Source organism: Nesoenas mayeri (genome assembly GCF_963082525.1).
Source record: "Nesoenas mayeri genome assembly, chromosome: 19".
Lineage (NCBI taxonomy): Eukaryota > Metazoa > Chordata > Aves > Columbiformes > Columbidae > Nesoenas > Nesoenas mayeri.
In genome coordinates, this window is record NC_137568.1 from 12,562,078 (window position 1) to 12,581,041 (window position 18,964).

General features: G+C 70.2%; 2 protein-coding genes across 2 annotated transcripts; both read left to right on the plus strand.

Annotated features, from left to right (window-relative positions):
- The first annotated feature begins 867 nt into the window (after positions 1-867).
- TIMP2 (TIMP metallopeptidase inhibitor 2) lies at positions 868-9,399 on the plus strand. Its single transcript, XM_080356493.1, has 5 exons — positions 868-1,274; positions 6,506-6,606; positions 6,689-6,797; positions 7,117-7,241; positions 7,613-9,399. The coding sequence occupies exons 1-5, from the start codon at positions 1,148-1,150 to the stop codon at positions 7,811-7,813; spliced, it is 663 nt and encodes a 220-aa protein (XP_080212619.1). The 5' UTR covers positions 868-1,147; the 3' UTR covers positions 7,814-9,399.
- A 484-nt stretch (positions 9,400-9,883) lies between these two features.
- Positions 9,884-18,623, plus strand: USP36 (ubiquitin specific peptidase 36). Its single transcript, XM_080356296.1, has 19 exons — positions 9,884-10,291; positions 10,361-10,582; positions 11,344-11,454; positions 11,741-11,843; positions 12,165-12,232; positions 12,484-12,554; positions 12,941-13,023; positions 13,354-13,465; positions 13,739-13,879; positions 14,179-14,279; positions 14,574-14,703; positions 14,933-15,616; positions 16,160-16,293; positions 16,758-17,279; positions 17,443-17,600; positions 17,926-18,075; positions 18,172-18,287; positions 18,364-18,475; positions 18,549-18,623. The coding sequence occupies exons 1-18, from the start codon at positions 10,048-10,050 to the stop codon at positions 18,472-18,474; spliced, it is 3,261 nt and encodes a 1,086-aa protein (XP_080212422.1). The 5' UTR covers positions 9,884-10,047; the 3' UTR covers position 18,475; positions 18,549-18,623.
- Positions 18,624-18,964: the final 341 nt, after the last annotated feature.

An 18,964-nucleotide genomic window follows, 5' to 3' on the forward strand; every position in this document is an offset into this window, starting at 1 on the left:
GAGAACCATCTCCAGGTTTCAGCCAACATCCCACAGCACGAGGGCGATCGCCTCCCACAGGTTCCCTGCCGGATCCTGCAGGGCTTGGACCAGGTTCACCTGCCCACGTTTCTGCTGTTTCTGTCATCCTAAAGGGCAGGCAGCTCGGACACCTCCCTCAGCGTGACAGGGATGCTGTGTGGCAGGAGGCTGGCTCTGGAGCAGGTTTTGTGGCCGCGATGCCGGCTGTCCCTGCCAACGTGTGCCTGTGGCGCCCAGCTCAGCTGTGCTCAGAAGCCGTGTCCCTGCCCAGCGGCACAGCCGGGCTCGCTGCCCGTTTCGCAGGGATGACGGCACCGCTGGAGACTTGGAGCTTGTTCGTGCATCTGGCTGGGCACGGGAGTGCGGCTACGGTGAGATGGGCAGCGTCCTGACACCCTCTGCAGTGATGCAGCCAGGACAGGGACAAGGTGGGACCTGCAGAGGTGCTCCAGGGCCACTGGCTGCAGGCCAGCAGCAGAAGGACGGGGTCTGTGGGCGCAGGAGCACCGGCGAGCGCAGCCATCGGCGGGTTGTGCGGCGGGCACGGCGCGGGAGCGGCCGCGGGGCACAGGGGGTGAGCTGAGCGGGGCTGGAGGAGGCGCCCGGGCACGGCCCGCGCCGCAGCCCTCCCCGCAGCTCTCCCCGCAGCCCTCCCCGCAGCCCTCCCCGCAGCCCTCCCCGCAGCCCTCCCCGCAGCTCGCGGCTCCGCTGGGCGCAGGCCGGGCCGCCGGCGCTGCGAGCCGGGGCCGCCCCCGCCGCCTCCGCTCCCGCTGCCCGGCCCCGGCGGTCGAACGGCGGCGGGTCCCGGGGCCGCGGGCGGGGGCCGGGCCGGGGGGGAGCCGGAGCCGCATCCTGCGGAGGGGCGGGCGCAGCCGGGCTGGCCCCGCGCCACGCGGAGGAGGAGCCGCAAATCCCCGGAGCACGTTAAAAAGCGAGGCCGAGCGGCAGCGGGGAAGGAGGAAAACAGCTCCATAGAAGGCAGCGGAGCGGCGGCCGCAGCAGCGCCCGCAACGCCGCGCAGGGGCCGCGGCTGCCGGAGCCAAACTTTCCGGCGGCGGCTCGGCCGGGCCCGGCGGTGGCTGCGGCTTCGTGGGCCGGGTCGCTGGGCCGGCAGCCCCGCCGCAAGATGCCCGCCGCGCTGCCCAGCCTGCTGGCCTGGCTGGCGGTGCTGCTGCTCGGCAGGGCCCGCCCGGCCGACGCCTGCAGCTGCTCGCCCATCCACCCGCAACAGGCCTTCTGCAACGCGGACGTAGGTGAGCGCCGCCCGCCGCCCCCGCGCTTTGTCCCCGGAGCCCCGGCCCGGCCCGCGCCAACTTCCCGGCGGGGGAAGGGGCGGAAAGTTGGCGCGGAGCGGCCGCGCCGGGCAGGGGGCGGGCAGGGAGCGGGCAGAGCCGCCCCGGTCCCCAGCACCTGCCCGCAGCCCCAGCGGGTGCGGGCCCCGCGCCCCGGCCGGCCCGGGGGTGTGTCGGCGGGAGCAGATGCGCGGCCGGGCGCGGTCGGTCCGTCCGTCCGTCCGGGGTGTGCCCGTCCCTCCCCGCGTGTCTCGCCGTCTCGGGGGGACCCTCGCGGCCGTGCTCGGCATCGCTGCCCCGGGCGGCGTGCGGAGCCGGCGGGGCCGGGCCGGGCGCCTGGGCGCAGCCCCGGGGGCACGGGGAGCCGCGGGGTACGTGGCAGCCGCCGGGGCCCTCGGAGCGCGGCCGCCCCTCGCTCGGCAGCGGCGGAGCGGAGCCAGCCCCGGCCCGCTGGGTCACCTCCCGTCTGCGCCTTATTGCCAGGCATTTCCTCTCCCCCGTCCCACTTTGTTCGGCTTGGATGCTGCTGAAAGGGAGGGCTTGGCAGCGCCGGGATCTGGATTCCTCTTTCTATGAATAATGCCCTTATTAAATTTTAACATATTAGACAAACAGACCAACCCCCGTTCCTGCCGCTCTCCTTCGCAGGGCCGTTCCCAGGCTCAGCTGGAGAGGTAACATTCCCAAATACTGAGGAAGCTCCAGCCTCTGGATGGCCCTGCCCCATTCCCTGCTCCGGAGCCAGAATGCTCCTGATGGGTTCCCAGGCTCCCTCGCCCTTTCCAGACTCCGCTTGTGGCATTTCTGTCCGTCGGGGCAGCACCCGCAGCATCTGGCTGCTGCCCCGGTGCCCTGGCTCTGCCTGGCCTTGCTGCCCGGCATGTTGTGCCACGGAGCACGTTGGAGACCAGGAGGTTTCTAGACAAAATGGAGCACTGAATTTTTGGAGCTGCTGCTCGAGCCGGTGCCCTGGGCTGGGGGATCCCACGCGCCCGCCCGGGAGCGGGGCTGCAGCTTCCCGTCACGCTCCGCTCGGGCTCGGCTTTCCGGGGCACTCGTGACTCACCGGCCGTCGCGGGGTGCTGGCTCAGCCGTGACTCAGCTGCTGAGTCACCGTCTGTCTCGGCTGTGTCAGCTGTCCCCGGAGGGCACGGCGTGGCCCGGCAGTGCTCCCCGTGGCTCAGGCTGCCCCGCTGCCCTCAGCCGTCTGTCCTGCGGGCGCCCGCAGCCCGTCCAGCGCGGCAGCCTCCGCCAGGCCGTGCCGCCGCAGCCCTGGCACCTCCTGGCAACTCCCGGCTCCCAGCCCAAGTCCCCTGTGTGGCTCATCTGGATCAGTCTTGCCTTGCGTGACCCCGTCGGGGACAATGCTGGGCTTGCGGGAGCAGGGTCCATCCCCAGCCTTATCTTCCCACACAACACAGGTCTGTTCCTACAGCCTGTGATCCCTGCCCTGCTTGTTGCTTCTCCTCTTCCCCCTGGATGCTCTCTGGAGCTGGGAGGCTCCTCGTCCTGCTGGCGCACGGAGCCCAGGGAGAGCCCGGGGCACCAGGTGCTGCCGGGACGCTCACCGGGTGACCGTGTCCCAGGCTGCAGCAGGAGCCCCAGGCTCTGCGTGGTCAGGGGCGAGGGCTGAGGGAGGTGATGCTCAGCCCGTTTGGGCATGGCCCTTGGCCTCGTGCGGCAGTGCAGGCTCCCGGAGGGCTCAACGGGGCTCGGTGTGCCACCCGGGATGGGCGAGATTGGCTGTGTCCCCTGGCAGCATCGCACCGATCTCAGTTGTCCCAGTGCTTGGTTCCTTGGAGTGGGGCGCAGGGCGCACAGGGGTGGGTGATGGGGGGTGCCAGCCAGGGCCAGCGGAGGAGAAGGTTTGGGGAGCGAGGTGGGGACAGTCCCCGCGGGGGCGGCTGGGGCAGCGCGGCCCTGCGCGAGGAGGGGGAGCCGCCGGTCCCCGCCGTCGCCCCGCGGAGCCGCGGCGGCCGGAGCCCTTCCCGTGGGCTGACTGCCGCGCTGCCGCTGATTGGGCCCCGGCCCGTTCCCGTCAGCGGCCGGGATGACGCAGGCGGCCATGGCAGCCCCAGCCGCGGCTCCGGCGCAGGCCGGCGGGCGAGCGGGGCCTGGTGCCTCCCGCCTCCCCGTGGCGCTGCCCTGCACCGCGGCGGCCCCCACGGCCCCTGCCACTTCCCCCGGGGCTGCCGTGCTCAGCTCTGCGTCCCTCCAGCCTCCATGTTCCCGAAAGCACCCCGCTGCTGTGCCGGGGCGGGGGTGCGCTGGCTGCCGGGCGCGGGCAGGCTGCGGGGGGCTGCTTGCTGCCCGTGTGCCGGGCAGCGCTGAGCCTGAGCTCCGCGGGCTGGTTTGCCTGGGCTCCATCTCTGCTGGGCTCGGTGGAGCTGGAGTGACCCCGGGGCTGTCCCCGCGCAGGGACAGGCAGCGCTGGCACTGGCAACCGGCCCCGCGCCCAGTCGGCTGCCAGCACCCCGGAGAAGGGACCTTTGTTCCCTGGACATCCAGCCCGGCAGCGGCTCCGTGTTCGGTGGGCGCCGGTGCTTCCCAGGCAGGGTCTGTCCCCGAGGGCTGCGTGGTGGCCACAGCTGGCAGCCCTGGGGACCAGCACAGGGGTTGTCACCGCTGGGGCTCCCACCCTGCCAGGAGGGGGTGGCCCCACAGTGCATCCTCTTGCTGTGGTTTGTCTTGCCTGGGGAAGGAGCATTTCCAGCATTGCCGTGGTCAGACTTGGTCGCCCCGTGCTGGCGGCCTGTGCCGCGCTCACGGGGAGCCGGGAGGGCCTTGGCTCAGCTTCCTGCGGGGCCTGGGCTCCCGTGGCTGCTGCACGGCCAGGCCGGCGGCAGGAGGGGCGGGTGGTGCAGCGACGGGGCCGTTGGCGTTTGGGGAGGTCCAAGTGCTGGTCTGTAAGCAGCCGGGGTTTCCTCCGTCCCTCTGCCTCCCGGTCCCGGGGATCTCAGCTGTGCCGTCCTCTGGGCTCGCCGGCCCGGCCGCGCCGGGTCCTGGCTGGCGCGGAGCAGCTTGGCTGCGCTGCTGGGGTCTTGGCGGGGAAAGCGCAGCGCGGCCGTCCCCTCCACAAAGCCGCACTGTTCAGAACAAATCCGCCTAGAATTGGGCTGCATTTTTGTCAAGTGATTCATCAGCACGTGAATGGAAAAGGCTGGAGCCCACTGAACCAGTAACCGTTCCCCGCGCCTGGAGCCACGGGGCCGCGGTGGGTGCGCGGCTCTCCAGCGCGGTTGCGCCCAAGTTCCGCCGCGGATGCGTGTGGAGTGATGAAGGGCCTGGCACGGGGAGGACGCGGTGGCTGCTGGGTCGGGAGGGTGGCCCGTGCCTGTGGTGACCCGGGCGCACTGCTGGCCATGGGCAGCGACCGAGCCGGCGCTCGCCAGGCAGCGCTCCGGGGCAGGACCGCGCTGGGGGCTGTGCTGAGGGGCTTGTCCTGCTGCAGGCGAGGGGCCGGGGCCGCGGTGCTGCGGTGCTGCCAGCGTGCCCGGCGCTGCCCCGAGGGAGGGAACGCGGCTGGGAAGACCCCCCGTGCAGCCCCGGGACCGGCGGGAAAGCTGGGGCAGCCCTGGCGCTGGCAGATGTGTCTGCCCCGCGCCCGGTGAGCGCCCACCTTAGCGGGGCCGGCTGCTTCGGGAGGCTCTGCCCTTGCTCGTGCTGGTGGCTGCGCTTTCCTTTCCTGAGCACACCCCGCTGGCCGTACCGGTGCCCCCGTGGGGCCATGTCCCCCGACCTTCAGCTGAAATAGCCGATCCAAGTGCCCTGGTGCCCCGTGGTATTTATAGCGCGGTCAGGTTCCCTGTGCTTGCCGTGCCAGGCGGAGGGAGGCAGGCGTGCCTGTGCCAGCCTGGCGGGCGGCCCCGGCTGCTCCCACTCAGCACTTTTCGGGGGGCACACGAGCCGCGTCCCGGCTTGTCAGGCCTTTGCCCTCCTGCCGCGCTGGCCCAAGCGCGCCTCGCCGTTCCTGCGGTGCGTGGAGCGGGGCTGGCGGGGCAGCGGGTGCCCCGAGGGCTGGGGAGCCCCGCGAGCCCCTGCCCCGCAGCCAGGCCCCCTCCCGGCTCGGCCCCGCTGCCGTGGAGCTGGGCAGGACCCGCAGCTTTGGGGCTGCCGCTGTGCCTTCGGTGTCCCCGGTGTCCTTGGCACTGCCTGGGGCCGGCTGGGCGCTCCTGTCGGCGGCGGAGGGAGCCGGGCGGGCCGGGCAGCGCAGGTCTTGGCACGGGGACCCTGCACGCCTGAGCGGCTGCGACCTGCCCAGCGTGGCGCCGAACCAGCCGCCGTGTCCCGAGCTGGCGAGCGAGGGCGAGCTGCCGGCTGCCCTGCGCGTCGCTGCCACGTGCCGAGCGCTCACATGCCGGTTCGTGTGTCCCTGGGCTGTGCTGGCAGCGTGACCTCAGGGACCCGAGCACAGCAGAGCTGTCGCTGTGTCACTGTCCCGGGGCTCCAGGGTGACACGGCCTCGCCAGCCCTGGGACGCTCGACCTTGCACAGGCCACGCGGAGCTCCGGGGGCTGTTGCCTTTGGCTGGGCTGCCCGGCGGGGCCTTTTCCCCGCCCCGGTGGGGCCGTTTCCCCCGCCCCGGCTCTCTGCGCCCCTGGGTTATTTCTGCAGCAGCGAGGGCAGGAAGCAGCACCCGCAGCCCCCGGAGGACGCGGTTTCTGCGCCTGCGCGGCTGAGGCTCCTCGCGGCAGTCGGAGCCCCCTCTGTGGTGGGATGAGGACCCCATGTTCCATCTGAGGAGCACAAGGGCAGCCTGGTCCCGGGATCCCGCTCCCCGGTGTGGGGTGCAGAGGGGCTGGCAGGGTCTGGGTGGTGCTGGGAACCGTGGCAGGAGCTGCCTGCGTTGGCTGTGGAAGGGGCTGGGACGGGGATGTGGCTCCATCTCCCTCTGCACCCAAAGGTGACCCTCCAAACAGCTCCCTGTGCCCTTTGCTGCTCCGGCCCTGCCAGGGCCTGCGGGCATTGGGCTGGGTCCCTCGTCAGAGACCAGTTTAATTAATGACAGTGCAACAAATACCGCGCTGCTCCCAGGAAGCGGCTGGCGGGTTTCAGCTGTCCCGCTGCCACGCGGGTGACGGGCACGGGCCCGGCAGCACCAGCCTGCGCCCACGCGGACCATCCCGCGGGGCAGGGCTGCGGTGGCTCCTCGGCCCCCGCCGCCCCGCTGAGCTCTCGCCTCTGCGTTGCAGTGATCCGGGCAAAGGCCGTCTCTGCGAAAGAAGTGGATTCGGGGAACGATATATATGGGAACCCCATCAAACGAATCCAGTATGAAATCAAGCAGATCAAGGTAACGGGACACGTGGGGCAGGACGCTGCGGGGGACGGGGCGGCCTCTGCAGCGGCTGCTCACTCCTGCTCCTGCTCCCCAGATGTTTAAGGGCCCTGACCAGGACATCGAGTTCATCTACACGGCGCCGTCCACCGCCGTGTGCGGCCGGCTGCTGGACACCGGCGGGAAGAAGGAGTATCTCATCGCAGGTGGGTGCCATGGGGACGGCGCTGGCCGGGCTGGCCCTGCAGCCTCACGCTCACCGAAATGCCTGTGGTGTGTGTGCTCCCGGGCACAGGGCACCCCGCACCCCAGCCCTCAGCGCCCCCGGCTGTGTCCTGGCCATGGTTGGCAGCCCTGGGCTGTGGCAGCTGAGGCACGAGCCTCCGCTCCCTGGGGACCCCTGGGCACAGTGCACGGCGGGAGGGGACGGGCTGCAGCACCCTCAGCCCCGGCTGAGCCCCAGGCACCCCGGGTCACCGTCGGGCCGTGGGGACCCCCTGAGCGGTCTGTGTGACCTCTCCCCAGGCAAGTCGGAGGGCAACGGCAAGATGCACATCACGCTCTGCGACTTGGTCTCCACCTGGGACTCACTGAGCCCAACCCAGAAGAAGAGCCTAAACCAGCGGTACCAGATGGGCTGCGAGTGCAAGGTGAGCAGCGGGGCTGTGTCCTGCTCCCCGCAGGCCGGGGGGCTGCACCCCGAGGCACATATGGGCTCTGGGGAGATGCTCTTCCCCATCCTTCAAGGATGATGCTGTGCAGGGACGCAGCACATGGCCAGGGACACGGGACAGGCGGCCGAGCCTCCGGCTCTCTGCAGCTGGGAAGCAAGGCCAGCCCTGCGACCTGCACCCAGGGCTTCCCCCAGCACTGGGGTCACGTCCCCACTGTGCCCCACGGGGATGGGGCAGCCTGGCATCCCTGCTCCGAGGCTGGACCACCAGCCCCAGCCGCCCTGTGCCGCCCCCTCGTGCCGCGGCGTCCCCTCGGGGTGGCGGGTGACGGTCTCTGTTGTGCGCAGATCTCGCGCTGCCTCTCCATCCCCTGCTTCGTCTCCTCCTCGGACGAGTGTCTCTGGACGGACTGGGCGATGGAGAAGAACAACGTGGATGGGCGGCAGGCAAAGCACTACGCCTGCATCAAGAGGAGCGACGGCTCGTGCGCCTGGTACCGCGGCATGGCCCCCCCCAAGCAAGAGTTTCTCGACATCGAGGACCCCTAAGCCAAACGAGCGCATTCCAGTAGCCAGTAGAAAAAAAACCTGCGAGATGTTAGACTGGTCCACGCTGATATCAATTCCTGGAGACAGCATGAAAATCTGCTCGGCCGCAGGGGGCCCCGGACTGCGGCACCCGGCACGCGCGGGCAGGCCGGGGTCCCGCTGCGTCACAGGTGTCCCTGCGCTCGTGGCAGGGCTGGGCGGGGGCGGGGGGACGCCCCTGCCTGCACCGCGTCCCTGCCTGGCCACGCTGTGAAGGAATCGAACCCGCGTGAGGGGTGCGAGCTGCCCTGTCTGCGTAGCAGGTCTACCAGGTCTCCCAGTGCCCCTGGTGCGGGGGAGCCGCCCCGGCAGCTCTCACCAGACAGCCCCCCCGCAGCGTCCCCGGTTCCGTCCAGCACCGGAGACCCCGCTGTCCCCTTCCTCACCCACCGCCCGCCCCGTGCAGGAGGTACCGCCCTCCAGGCAGCGGCCCCAGCGGCTTTACTGCGGGGCACGGCTCCCGCCGCTGTGCCGGGGGCTTCGGGCTGTCCTGGGGCCGGACGGCTCCTGCCAGGCGCCTCGTCCCAAAAAGCTGAGGAGGGCTGTGAGCGGGGCTGGGGCGATGCCCGCGCACCCGGCCCCGCTGCCCCGCTGTCCCCGTGCTCCCTGCCCCATGGGGCCTCAGAGGTGACACGGGGCTCAGCGCCCTCCCCAGCCCCCCCGGGTCCATCCCCAGCGCCGCCTCCTGCCCGGGGCTGCAGCCGGGCCCCGCGCGGGCACAGGGCGGCAGGGGCGCGGGGCTCATCCTGGCCCGCGCCGCTCGGGCCGGCCCGCGGTGGCGCTCCCTGCGCGGCGGGACGAGCCCCGCACAGGCGGCAGCCGCGGGCGCCCCGTCCCGCAGTCTCTGAGCCATTCCCCGGTGCCGCGGCCGCCCGGCCGTGACACCGGCAGCCGCCGCAGCGCGGGGAGCGTGCGGCGAACCCCCCGCACCCCGGGGGCGTTTTCATGCTGTGCGTCCCCGGGAGGTTTGAGATGTCGTGCTGGACCAGTCTGGGCAATTTCAACGTATTAAAGAGGAAAATTAAAAAGAAAGAAAAAGAAAAAAAAAGCCCCAACCTCTACTCAGTCCCATGTACGAGTCCCGTTCGCTTCTGTACGGTTGTATCATATGTGCCATTTACTCCTGTCTCTGCTGGTAGTCTATCGAGTGTAATATCTCCACTTGTTTTGCCACCGGCTGTGTGCTCCCTGTGCTGTGTTCTGTGTCCTCGGCAGGCGCTGCAGCCGCCCCGGGGCCGTGCGGGCCGGGTCCCGCTGCCGCGCCCGCCGCCTGCCCGGGCCGGGCCGAGCGGGGGGAGCGCAGGGGAACAGCCGCCCGGGCCGGGCGGGGGGAGCGCGGGGGAACAGCCGCCCGGGCCGGGCGGGGGGAGCGCGGGGGAACAGCCGCCCGGGCCGAGCAGGGGGAGCGCGGGGGCAGAGCCGCCCGGGCCGGGCGGGGGGAGCGCGGGGAACAGCCGCCCGGGCCGAGCAGGGGGAGCGCGGGGGCAGAGCCGCCCGGGCCGGGCGGGGGGAGCGCGGGGAACAGCCGCCCGGGCCGGGCGAGAGCAGGAGCGGGACCGGGGCGGGACAGGGGTGGGCCGGAAGCTGCGCGGGGCCGCGCGCGTGCGCGAGATGACGTCACGGGCAAGCCCCGCCCCGGCGAGGGGAGGAGCCAGCGAGCGGGCGCAGCGAGGGGCGGGACTTAAGGAGGAGGCGCGGGAGGATCAGCGGTGCTGGAGGGGGAGCAGCCGGCGCGGCCTTAAGGCGGTGACACGTGCGCAGGCTGGCGGAGGCCCGGATGGTGAGTGCTGCCGGGATGTACCGGGAGGTACTGGGACCGGGGACGGGGACCGGGACCGGGACTGGGACCGGGACTGGGATCGGGATCGGGACCGGGACCGGGACCTGCGCTGAGGTCCGCGCTGCCGTCCCTGCCGTGTCCGCGGGTCTGGCCGTGGGGCGGGCGGGCCGCACGTGGCGGACCGGGGCAGCGCTCGAGGTCGCGGGCGGGCGGGCGCGGTGCCCGTAGCGGCGGCGGGCGGGACCCACCCGGGTCTCCGGGGTGCGCGGCGGCGGGGCCGGGCCCGCGGCGGGCCCCGTCTGCGGCCCGTTGCCGCGGCAACGCGCAGCCCCACACCGGGAGCGGGGCGGGGCGGCCCGGCCTCCCCGCTCCACCCGCCGCCTCCTGCCCGCAGCCGGGGCCGCCGGGCCCCGCCATGGCGGTCACAGCGAAGCTGAAGGATCTGCTGAACGTGCGGCGGGACGAGGCCGGGGAGCTGGGCCGGCTGCTGGCCGCCTCGGCCAAGAAGGTGCTGCTGCAGAAGATCGAGTTCGAGCCCGCCAGCCGCGGCTTCTCCGGGCAGCTGGAGCTGCTGCGGGGCAAGTACCGGCTGCTCAGCCCCCGCAGCGAGCCCGCCGAGCACCCCTGCGGCGCTGAGGAGGGACAGCCGGCCGAGCAGGGTGGGTGCCGAGGGCCGGGGGCGCTCCCTGCGCTGCGCGCCCGCGGCTCACCCGCCTCTCTCCCCGCAGGCTGCGACCGGACCCCGGGGCGCCACGGGGACGGCGTCCCTGCGCCCCAGAAGGTGCTGTTCCCTGCCGAGCGCCTCGCCGTGCAGTGGCAGCACATCCACCGGGTCGGTGCCGGGCTGCTCAACCTGGGAAACACCTGTTTCCTCAACGCCACCCTGCAGTGCCTCACGTACACGCCACCGCTCGCCAACTACCTGCTGTCCAAGGAGCACAGCCGCACCTGTGAGTGGGGAGGGCAGCGCCCGCCTGTCCCGGGGCTGCGCTCAGACCCCGCTCGCGGCTCTGCCGGGGCTGTGCGGCTGCCGGGACGTATGTGGCTTCTCTGCTCCCTCCTGCCCCCTTCTCCGTCAAGAGGACGTTCCTGCGTGCAGGAGCGTTCGCTTTTCCTGGCCGTAGCAGTGTTCCCGAGCTCTGCATGCTGTGTCTGAGAGGCTTTGGCTGTACTGGGTGCAGCCAGGACTAACCTGTGTCTGCTGGGATCTGCTGGCTCCTGGGGCTGAGCAGGGGGTCCCAAACAGCCCCTGCCTGTGGGGACCACGTGGGCGCAGGGCACGAGGCTGCGTACGGGCAGCAGGTGCAGTTCACGGGTGACTTTGAAGGGGAATCTGGCGGGCTCTGCTCCGAGCTGTGACCAAGGGGAGCACGTGGGGCTCAGAGCCCTGTCTGTAGGGCTCCGGTGGGATCTGCCCCTCAGGGCTGACCTGTGGGCTCCTCAGCAAGTCCCTGTGCCCTGTTTTCCATCCACGTGGCTGCTGTGTCATCTGGGGGGTTGCAGCGACTGGTGCTGTGACCGGGGCCGTGCCAGCCAGGGTGGCGTGTGCTGTCCCTGTGCCGCCGGGATGCCCGGAGCTCTGCTGCAGCACAGGGCTCGTAGGAAAACCGAACGTGGCTGAGCCGTGTTGGACCAGAGGTTCCCTGTCCCCCGTACTGCCTCCATCTCTCCTGGGTTTGTCCCCAACGTCCTGTCTTCTCTCCCACTCCAGGTCACCAAAGCGGCTTCTGCATGATGTGCGTCATGCAGAACCACGTCACGCAGGCGTTCGCAAACAGCGGCAATGCGATAAAGCCCGTGTCCTTCGTCCGAAACCTCAAGAGTAAGGATGACTGCCCTCGCGCCCCCTCCTGTAGCTGTGCCAGAGGCTATTGCAGGAGCAGAACCTCTGAGATCAGGGCAGGTCTTGGCAGAGGCTCTTCTGAGATGACTCACTGAGTGTGCCAGGGACTTCGGGGGCCATGTGGGCCTTGCCCCATGGCCGACACGAGTCTGACGTCTGGTTTGGGCTGAGGGAGCTCAAACCCCGCAGTCCCTGCCCCCAGGGAGGGCGGGAGGACCTGCGTGTGTTGCAGCGGTGCTGCGGCTGATCCGTCCCTCTCCTGCAGGGATCGCCCCGCACATCCGCTTCGGCAGGCAGGAGGACGCGCACGAGTTCCTGCGTTTCACCATCGATGCCATGCAGAAGGCCTGCCTGCGCGACCATGCCAGGTACGCGTGGCCTCTCGTGGCCGTCACTGCTCCTGTCTGCTGGTCCCCTGTGCCGCGGGAGGGGACTGTGGGGTGAGCGTGTCCCCCGGGCTGGGCTCTCGGAGGGAGGTGCTGGCTCCAGGGTCTGGGCGGATGGCCCCGCTCTCTGCCCGTGGCGCAGCCCTGGGCTGCTCGCTGCCTTCTGGCGCCTCCACCCCAGCGCAGCTGCGCTTCTGTCCCCAGCTCCTGTGACTGGGGGGGTTTGGATCCTGAGGACACAGCGCTGGCCCGGGGGGTGGCTGTTGGGGCGGGCGCTGTGTGATCCGATGCTGCTGTCTCTAGGTCGGATCGCCAGACCCAAGCCACTACCCTGATCCACCAGATCTTCGGCGGTTACCTGCAGTCCCGCGGTGAGTGCCGGCTGCCGGCCTGCGCCGGTGCCTCTCGGCGCTGCTGTTTCCCTGAGGGCCCTGCAGTAACTTGCCAGCTGTCCAGCGGCACCTGCTGTCCCAGCACGCGGTGGAGTTGCCAGGCTGTGAACGCTGGGGCTGCCATCCCAGAGCCCAAACCCGGAGAGGGGAACACGGCAGCTGCCTGCGCGGTGCTGGGGGCGCTGGGCGCCGTGTTGTGCCAGGTGTGCTCACTGCTCTCTCTCTTGCAGTGAAGTGCTCGGTGTGCAAGGGCGTCTCAGACACCTTTGACCCCTGCCTGGACGTGGCTCTGGAGATCACGGTACTGGGGCAGGGCTGGGTGGGGGAGCCCTGCTCTGCAGGGGACGTTCCTGCTCCTGAGGGTGTGTAACTGCTGCTGTCAGGCACGGTGCAGCCAAGAGGGAAGCAGCTTCTGCTGTTGCGCTGCCTCTGTCTGGCAGAGCAGAGCCCGTTGCCTGAGCGTGAGCCACGACTCCTCCATTGATGCTCCGTGATGTTGGGGATGGTGCAGCCGTCCCTCGCGGCACGCTGGCCAACACCCGGTGGAGGGTGGGCTCAGGGGTTCAGTGCGGGCTGTGGCCCTGTGCTGATGCTCTGTGTCATCTCCGGGGGCCAGCGGGGTGGCAGGGTGCCGGGCTGCTGTGTGTGCTGACCACTCGTGGCCTGACGTCTCCTCTGTCCTCGCAGCAAGCCGCAAACATAGTGCGGGCGCTGGAGCTGTTCGTGCGGCCAGACCTGCTGGGCGGAGCGAACGCCTACATGTGTGCCAGGTGAGCGTGCGGGGCTGGGCAGGATGGGGCCGTGGGGGTGCAGCTGGGACGCGTAGGAAAGTGCCGCAGTACAGGAGGGCTTCTCTACCTGCTCCACCGCCAAACCGTGAGGTGCATGGCTGTGAAGCCTGCGATGAAGCCTGCGACTCCTCAGCTCATCTCCCTCCTCTCGTGCCGGGGCCCTGCGCCAGCACAGCTGGCCCTGAGCAGGGGCCCCGGAGCGCTGCGCGCTCTCGGCAGGGTCATCTCCATGGGGTTTGCTGCTTGGCCAGGGCTGGCCATCACCTGGGTGGTGGAACAGCTGGGAAAGCTTGAGCTCTTCCTGTGCAGATGCAAGAAGAAAGTGTCAGCAACCAAACGCTTCACCATCCACCGGGCGCCCAACGTTCTCACGCTCGCTCTGAAGCGTTTTGCCGGCTTCACAGGAGGCAAGATCACAAAGGTGAGTGCTCGGCCATCCAGAGCGGGGCTGTGTCCTGTCCCGAGGCCCCGCGCAGGGTGGGAGGTGGTTCTGTGCGCGGTGCGAGCTCTACCGCAGCCCTGCAGCCCTTCCCCAGCTGTGCGGTGGGAGTTTGGCTCATCCCAGCACCTTCCTCACCGTGAGCTCTGCCTGGGGAGAGCGGGTTCCCCCTCCCTCGTGAGACAGGACTCGCAGGACAGCTGAGCTGCTCTTGCCGTCTGCTGTGCAGGCTCCTGAGACACCCTCTTTCTGCAGGACGTGGGCTACCCGGAGCTCCTGAACATCCGCCCGTACATGTCCCAGCCCAGCGGGGATCCGGTCATGTACGGGCTCTACGCGGTGCTGGTGCACTCGGGGTTCAGCAGCCACGCAGGACACTACTACTGCTACGTGAAGGTGAGCCCAGGGCGCTCTCTGGGCGCCTCTCCGTGCTGGGGGCCAGCGGGTGCTCGAGGGTCCGTGTAATGTGCAGACAGGAGGGTGCTCAGCAGACGTGGTGGTGCGGAGCACTGGGGGTACGGGCTGTGCTCCGCCGCAGGGAGCGTGGAGTTCTGCTCTCGCAGAGTCCCCTCGCCCGCCTGGGCTGCCCAGGGGTTCTGGGGAGCGGAGCTCTGCCAACGGGCGCTGTTCCTGCTGCTCCGCGGGCCGGGAGGGTCCCTGGACGCAGCCCGACCCCGTTCTCTCTCCCTCCGCAGGCCAGCAACGGGCAGTGGTACCAAATGAACGACAACGTGGTCCGTCCCAGTAACGTCAAGGTGGTCCTTAACCAGCAGGCGTATGTGCTGTTCTACGTCAGGTGAGCGTGCCCTGTGTCCGCGGCCCCTCTGCCCCTGCTCAGCACGTGGGACAGGGCTGGGGGCACTTGCCTGCGTGTGCGGAGGAGCTTGGCCCAGGCAGCCCCAGCGCCCACGTGCACGTGCTGGCTCGGGGAGGGCGGCAGGGAGAGCTGCAGCCCCTGCTTGTGGTTTTGCTGCAGATGAATTGTTCCTCACCCCCTCAGAGCTGCTGCCTCCTGGCTCTTGTGAGCATCTCTGAGAGCGTTCCAGTCTCTGACACTGCAGGTAACGTGTGTGCTGCTCTGCCTCCCCAGGATCCCCGGCCCGCGGAAGAGCTCAGAGGGGCCCGTTGCCAAATCTGACTCTGGCCGCGTCAGCAGCGTCCCTGGCCACGTCAAGAATACTGTCACCAACAGGCCCTTGGCCTCACCGGTGACGGGCCAGGTGAGTCCCGCCGGCGGCTCTGCGCCGGGGCCCCGGGAGCCGCTGCCGCTCCGCAGGGCGCGGGAGGCGGGTGCGCGGCTCCAGGGCAGCTGCGAGGGAGGCGACTGGCCCGAAGGATCCTGCTGGGCCGGGGGCTCCTGCGTGGGCTGGCAGGGCGCGGGCGGGCAGTGCCGCTCGGTGCGCTCGGCTCCTTGAGTTCTCTCCTCGCTGAGCTTGTCTCTCTGTGCAGACACCAGATGCGCTGCCGAGGAAGAAGCTGCCGGGGCCGGAAGTGATCGGAGTCCCTGTGGCCCGCAGCACGTTTGGGACAGGGCCGAAGCTGCCGAACGGAACTGCTCTGCCCAAGCTGCCCTCTGGGCCCCTATCACCCCAGCTGGCCCCGAATGCCGCCCACGCGGCCACAGCATTTCCCGGTGACGCAGCCCAGAGGCCCAAGAAGCCGCTCTCGTCACAGCCGTCACCCGCGCCCAGAGCGGTTCCGGGATTTTGCAGCCCCAGTAACACGAGTGGGGCCAAAGCGCAGGGTCCCCAGAAGCGCTGCTGGGAGCCCGGGCCCCTGCCCGCCTCCCCCGGGCTGCCGGAGCCCATCCCCGGCCAGGAGCCGTGGGGCAGCGGGGAGAACGCCAGGACACCGGGAAGGGGCCCTGGCGGCAGCGCCGCTGCCAGCGCGGCGCTCGGCACCGCGGGGAGGCTGCCCAAGGTGTCTCGGAAGAGCAGGGCTGGAACCAGCAGCTCCTCTGCCTCTGAGGACACGGACCGTGGCACCGGCTCCCGTGCTGGCTCCGGCACCGAGCCAGCTGCCCCTGAAGACATCAAGCTGGCAAAGCTGAAACCCTTCCCATCGGCTGCACCGCAGCCCAGCGGCACCACGTCACCACCGCCGACCAAGAAGCTGGCGCTGTCCCACAAAAAGGTGAGTCTGAGCTTCTGCCCAGAGACTTCAGCAGGTGCCTCGTGCCTCCAGAGCCGGAGCCGGTGCTGGGGGAGCGTGGGGCTGATGCTGGTGCCTCACTGAGCCAGAGGCGGGTGGGACAGTCCCCTTGGTCGGGGTGCAGGGCCAGTCCTGCTGTTGTCCCCATCCCTGCAGAGGCTGGGGAAGCGGCTGCTGCCTCCGTGCTCGGGAGGGGTGGCTGTGCCCGTCCCCGGAGCCCCGGCCCCCCAGCCTTCTCGGGGCAGCGCAGCGCCGGGGGCGGCGGGAGCTGGTGACGCCGAGCTGGGGGCTGCGGAGTCGCCTCCACCCCAGGCAGCGCTGCGGGTTCCGTTCTTTATGTTTTTCCTTCCTTTTTCCTTTCTGCTTCTAATGGAAAATGCTTCTGATTGTTCTTCTACCACCTCACGTCCCTCTCTCTGTCTTGTCCTTTCCCTCCCCTTCTCTGGGCTCCCCTTTGTGTTTTCTTCTCTTGGCTCACAGAAACTTGTTTTATTTAGACCACCACACTTTTATTTGTGTCCATAGCCGCAGGGCAGCGCCCCAGGGAAGGAGAGCAGAAGTGACCGCCGTGCGCAGCCTCGCCCAGAGCTCGCCGGCCAGCCCTGCGCCGCCAGCACCGCCCGCCCCAGCTCCGCTCCGGCGCGTTTTGGCCAGTGGAGGTAAGCGGTGCTGGTCGCTCCTGCGCGGCCCAAGGCCGGTGGCAGCCCTGGGGAACTCTGACATGGCAGCTGCTGGGGCTGGTTTTAGCCGACAGATCTCTCGTTCTGGGCTGGCAGGCCTTGCTCCGGACCCTGGATTGGGGCTGGTTTCTCTGCCTGTTGGCAGAGTGGGGGAGCTTTGCAGGCTCTGACCAAGAACTAGTGTCCCGTGGGACCAGGAGGCACCAGCCTGGTCTGGATCTTGCTCTGGGTGTCCCTTTCAACCTTCACCATCAGCCTGTGCCGCAGCGCCGCTCGCTCGTTGCTAATCCCTGGGCCGCGGTGCGCACCGCGTGCGGCTGGCGCTGGGCAGCTGCCGTGTCGCTCTCAGCACCTGCGGCTGCTGCTCCCAGCAGGGCCGGATTTTGAGCTCCTGCTCCCGACCTGGCCTTCAGTTCACGTCAGCCCCTTTTCCTGTCCTTCAGGTTGTCCTCAGCTGCTCTCCATCTGCCCAGACCTGGGGAGCCAGCCTTCAGCTTCGCGCTCGACTCAGCCCCTCAGCTCCCGGCCTGCGCCCCCGCCAATGGCTCCCTTGCCCCCGCTTCGCTCCATCTTCCTCCCAGCAGCGGGGAGAAGGGGCCCGCGCAGGTCAGCCCTGGCTCCCGCAAAAAGGAGCGTCGGAAACAGCGGCGTGCGGCAGAGAGCAGCCCTCGCGTTCCCGCTGGGAAGGGCGAGGACGGAGCCTCCAGCCCCCCCAGGAAGAAGAAACACTTGGCTCAGGGGGGCTCGGTGTCCCCTGGGGGGAAGGCGGCGGCAGACGAGTGTCCCAGCGCTGAGCAGGAGGCACCGGGCACTGGAGACACAGAGAGCACACCTGGGCCACAGGGGTCAGACCGCGGTGTTTGCCTGGAGGTGGGGCCCATCTCCCACCATAAGAAGAAGAAAAAGAGGAGGAGGAGGATGAGGGAGGTGGAAGAGCGCTGCTCTGGAACGCTGTCCTCGGGCAGGTGAGCGCTCTGGGGACACACAAGAGCCCCGTTTTTGCTCTACCCTGGGCTGTGCTTGGGTTCCTCTTGTCTTTCTGCGGGTGGGATGAGCCGTGCCGGGGCAGCTCGGGCTCTTCCTGCTCTGGCCGAGGCAGAGCGGGCTGAGCGCCTCTGCCTTCCCCAGCTCCAGGAGGGCGGAGCCGGAGCCCGGGAGCCCGGAGGAGCAGTGGAGCGTGGAGCCTGGGGCTGGAGAGCGGCACCACCGCAAGCGCAAGCGCCGGGAGAGCCTCGGCAGCCCAGCCTCGAAGCAGCCGGCTACCAACACACATGTCAACGCCCCAGGTACGACCGTGTGCCAGCACCCTGCCTGGGGACAGCGGCCCACGAGCCCCTCGCAGCACTGGTGGCCCGTCCCCGCAGCTGCCTCCTGCTGCCCCCGTCCTCAGGTGCCCTACCTGGTGGTACCGAGAGGCTCGTGGGGATGCGCCCCTCCAGGGATGAGGATTTCCCTCCGTTCCTCCCGCCCAGGACAGGCCCCATGGTGCCCAAACACCCTGTGCCATCAGGATGTTGTTAGTCCCGACAGTGTCTCTTGGGGCGAGATCTGCCTCGGAGATGGAGCGACATGGGAGCTCCCTCTGCTCCCTCACCCCTCCTGTTCCCACAGCAGCAGCTGGAGCCGGGTTTGGGCACCGTCCAGCTGCCCCGAGCCCTGAGCCCGGCCGCGGGGCCAGCACAGCTCCCGGGAACCCGGGGGAGCTCAGCGTGGTGGAGGAGCTGCTCCGGCACTCCCTGGACAAGGCTTACGGCAAACAAGGTAACCCTCGCTCGCCTGGCCGGGAGCAGCCCCGCTGGCCCCTGCGCCGCGGGGGCAGCGCCGCGCCGGGCTCCTGCTGAGCGTGCTGCTCCGCAGTGCTGACCTGGGGCGGGGAGCGCTCGGCCGTCAGCCAGGACGCCGTGCGGGACGCAGCGTGGGCCCGCAGCGAGACCGTCCTCGACGAGTGGGACCAGGAGTTTGACAGAGGGAAGGTGGGTGCTGGCCAGGGCCTGGGCTGGGGGGCGCAGGACTCGGCTCTGACCCCAGGAGCCTTCCTGCCTCTCACAGGTGAAGAAGATCAAGAAAAGGAAGCGCGAGCGGGGCAGACACTTCAACCCCTTCCAGCAGCTGCAGAACCAACGCAACTTCTGGTCGGCCAGCCTGAGCCACCGGCTCTGAGGTGAGCGAGCCGCTGGGGCGGGGCGGGGGGCGGCCGCCCGTGGGGTGCTGACCCCCTTTCCTCCCCGCTGCAGCCCCGCGTCCCCCAGCCAGCGACCGGAGAACAGAGTGGAGGGAACACGGTCCAGGAGCCGCTGGCGGGTCCTGCTGGGGAGGGAGGGGACGCTGACCCCGTGTGTCTGCTCGGTGTCCCCTGCCCGCCCCTCCTGAGAGCTGCTGTCCCGGCGGGCCCTGGGCCCCGCCAGCCCAGGAGGAACCAGCTGTGGGCGGAGCGGCCGCCGCTCCCCTGCCCGTCCGGGCTCCTCGCCGGCTCCTCTGTGCCGGGGCTGGAGCAGCCCCTCGCCCCCCAGCCTGGAGCTCAAGGCTCGGAGGGCTCCCGGAAAGTGCCTGCGGATCGTCCCTGCCAGCGGGGCCGCTCTCCGTCCCGGCCGGGCCGCAGCGGGGCCGCTGTCCCGGGACCCGCGAATAAACACCCTGCTGCGCGCTAACC

Bases quoted from the DNA above. Each gene is read 5' to 3' on its own strand.
- TIMP2 (XM_080356493.1), top strand. From the start codon at position 1,148: ATGCCCGCCGCGCTGCCCAGCCTGCTGGCCTGGCTGGCGGTGCTGCTG. The intron at 6,607-6,688 runs GTAACGGGACAC...CCTGCTCCCCAG, and splicing joins ATGAAATCAAGCAGATCAAG to ATGTTTAAGGGCCCTGACCA. The intron at 6,798-7,116 runs GTGGGTGCCATG...ACCTCTCCCCAG, and splicing joins GAAGGAGTATCTCATCGCAG to GCAAGTCGGAGGGCAACGGC.
- USP36 (XM_080356296.1), top strand. From the start codon at position 10,048: ATGGCGGTCACAGCGAAGCTGAAGGATCTGCTGAACGTGCGGCGGGAC. The intron at 11,455-11,740 runs GTAAGGATGACT...CCTCTCCTGCAG, and splicing joins CTTCGTCCGAAACCTCAAGA to GGATCGCCCCGCACATCCGC. The intron at 13,880-14,178 runs GTGAGCCCAGGG...CTCCCTCCGCAG, and splicing joins ACTACTACTGCTACGTGAAG to GCCAGCAACGGGCAGTGGTA.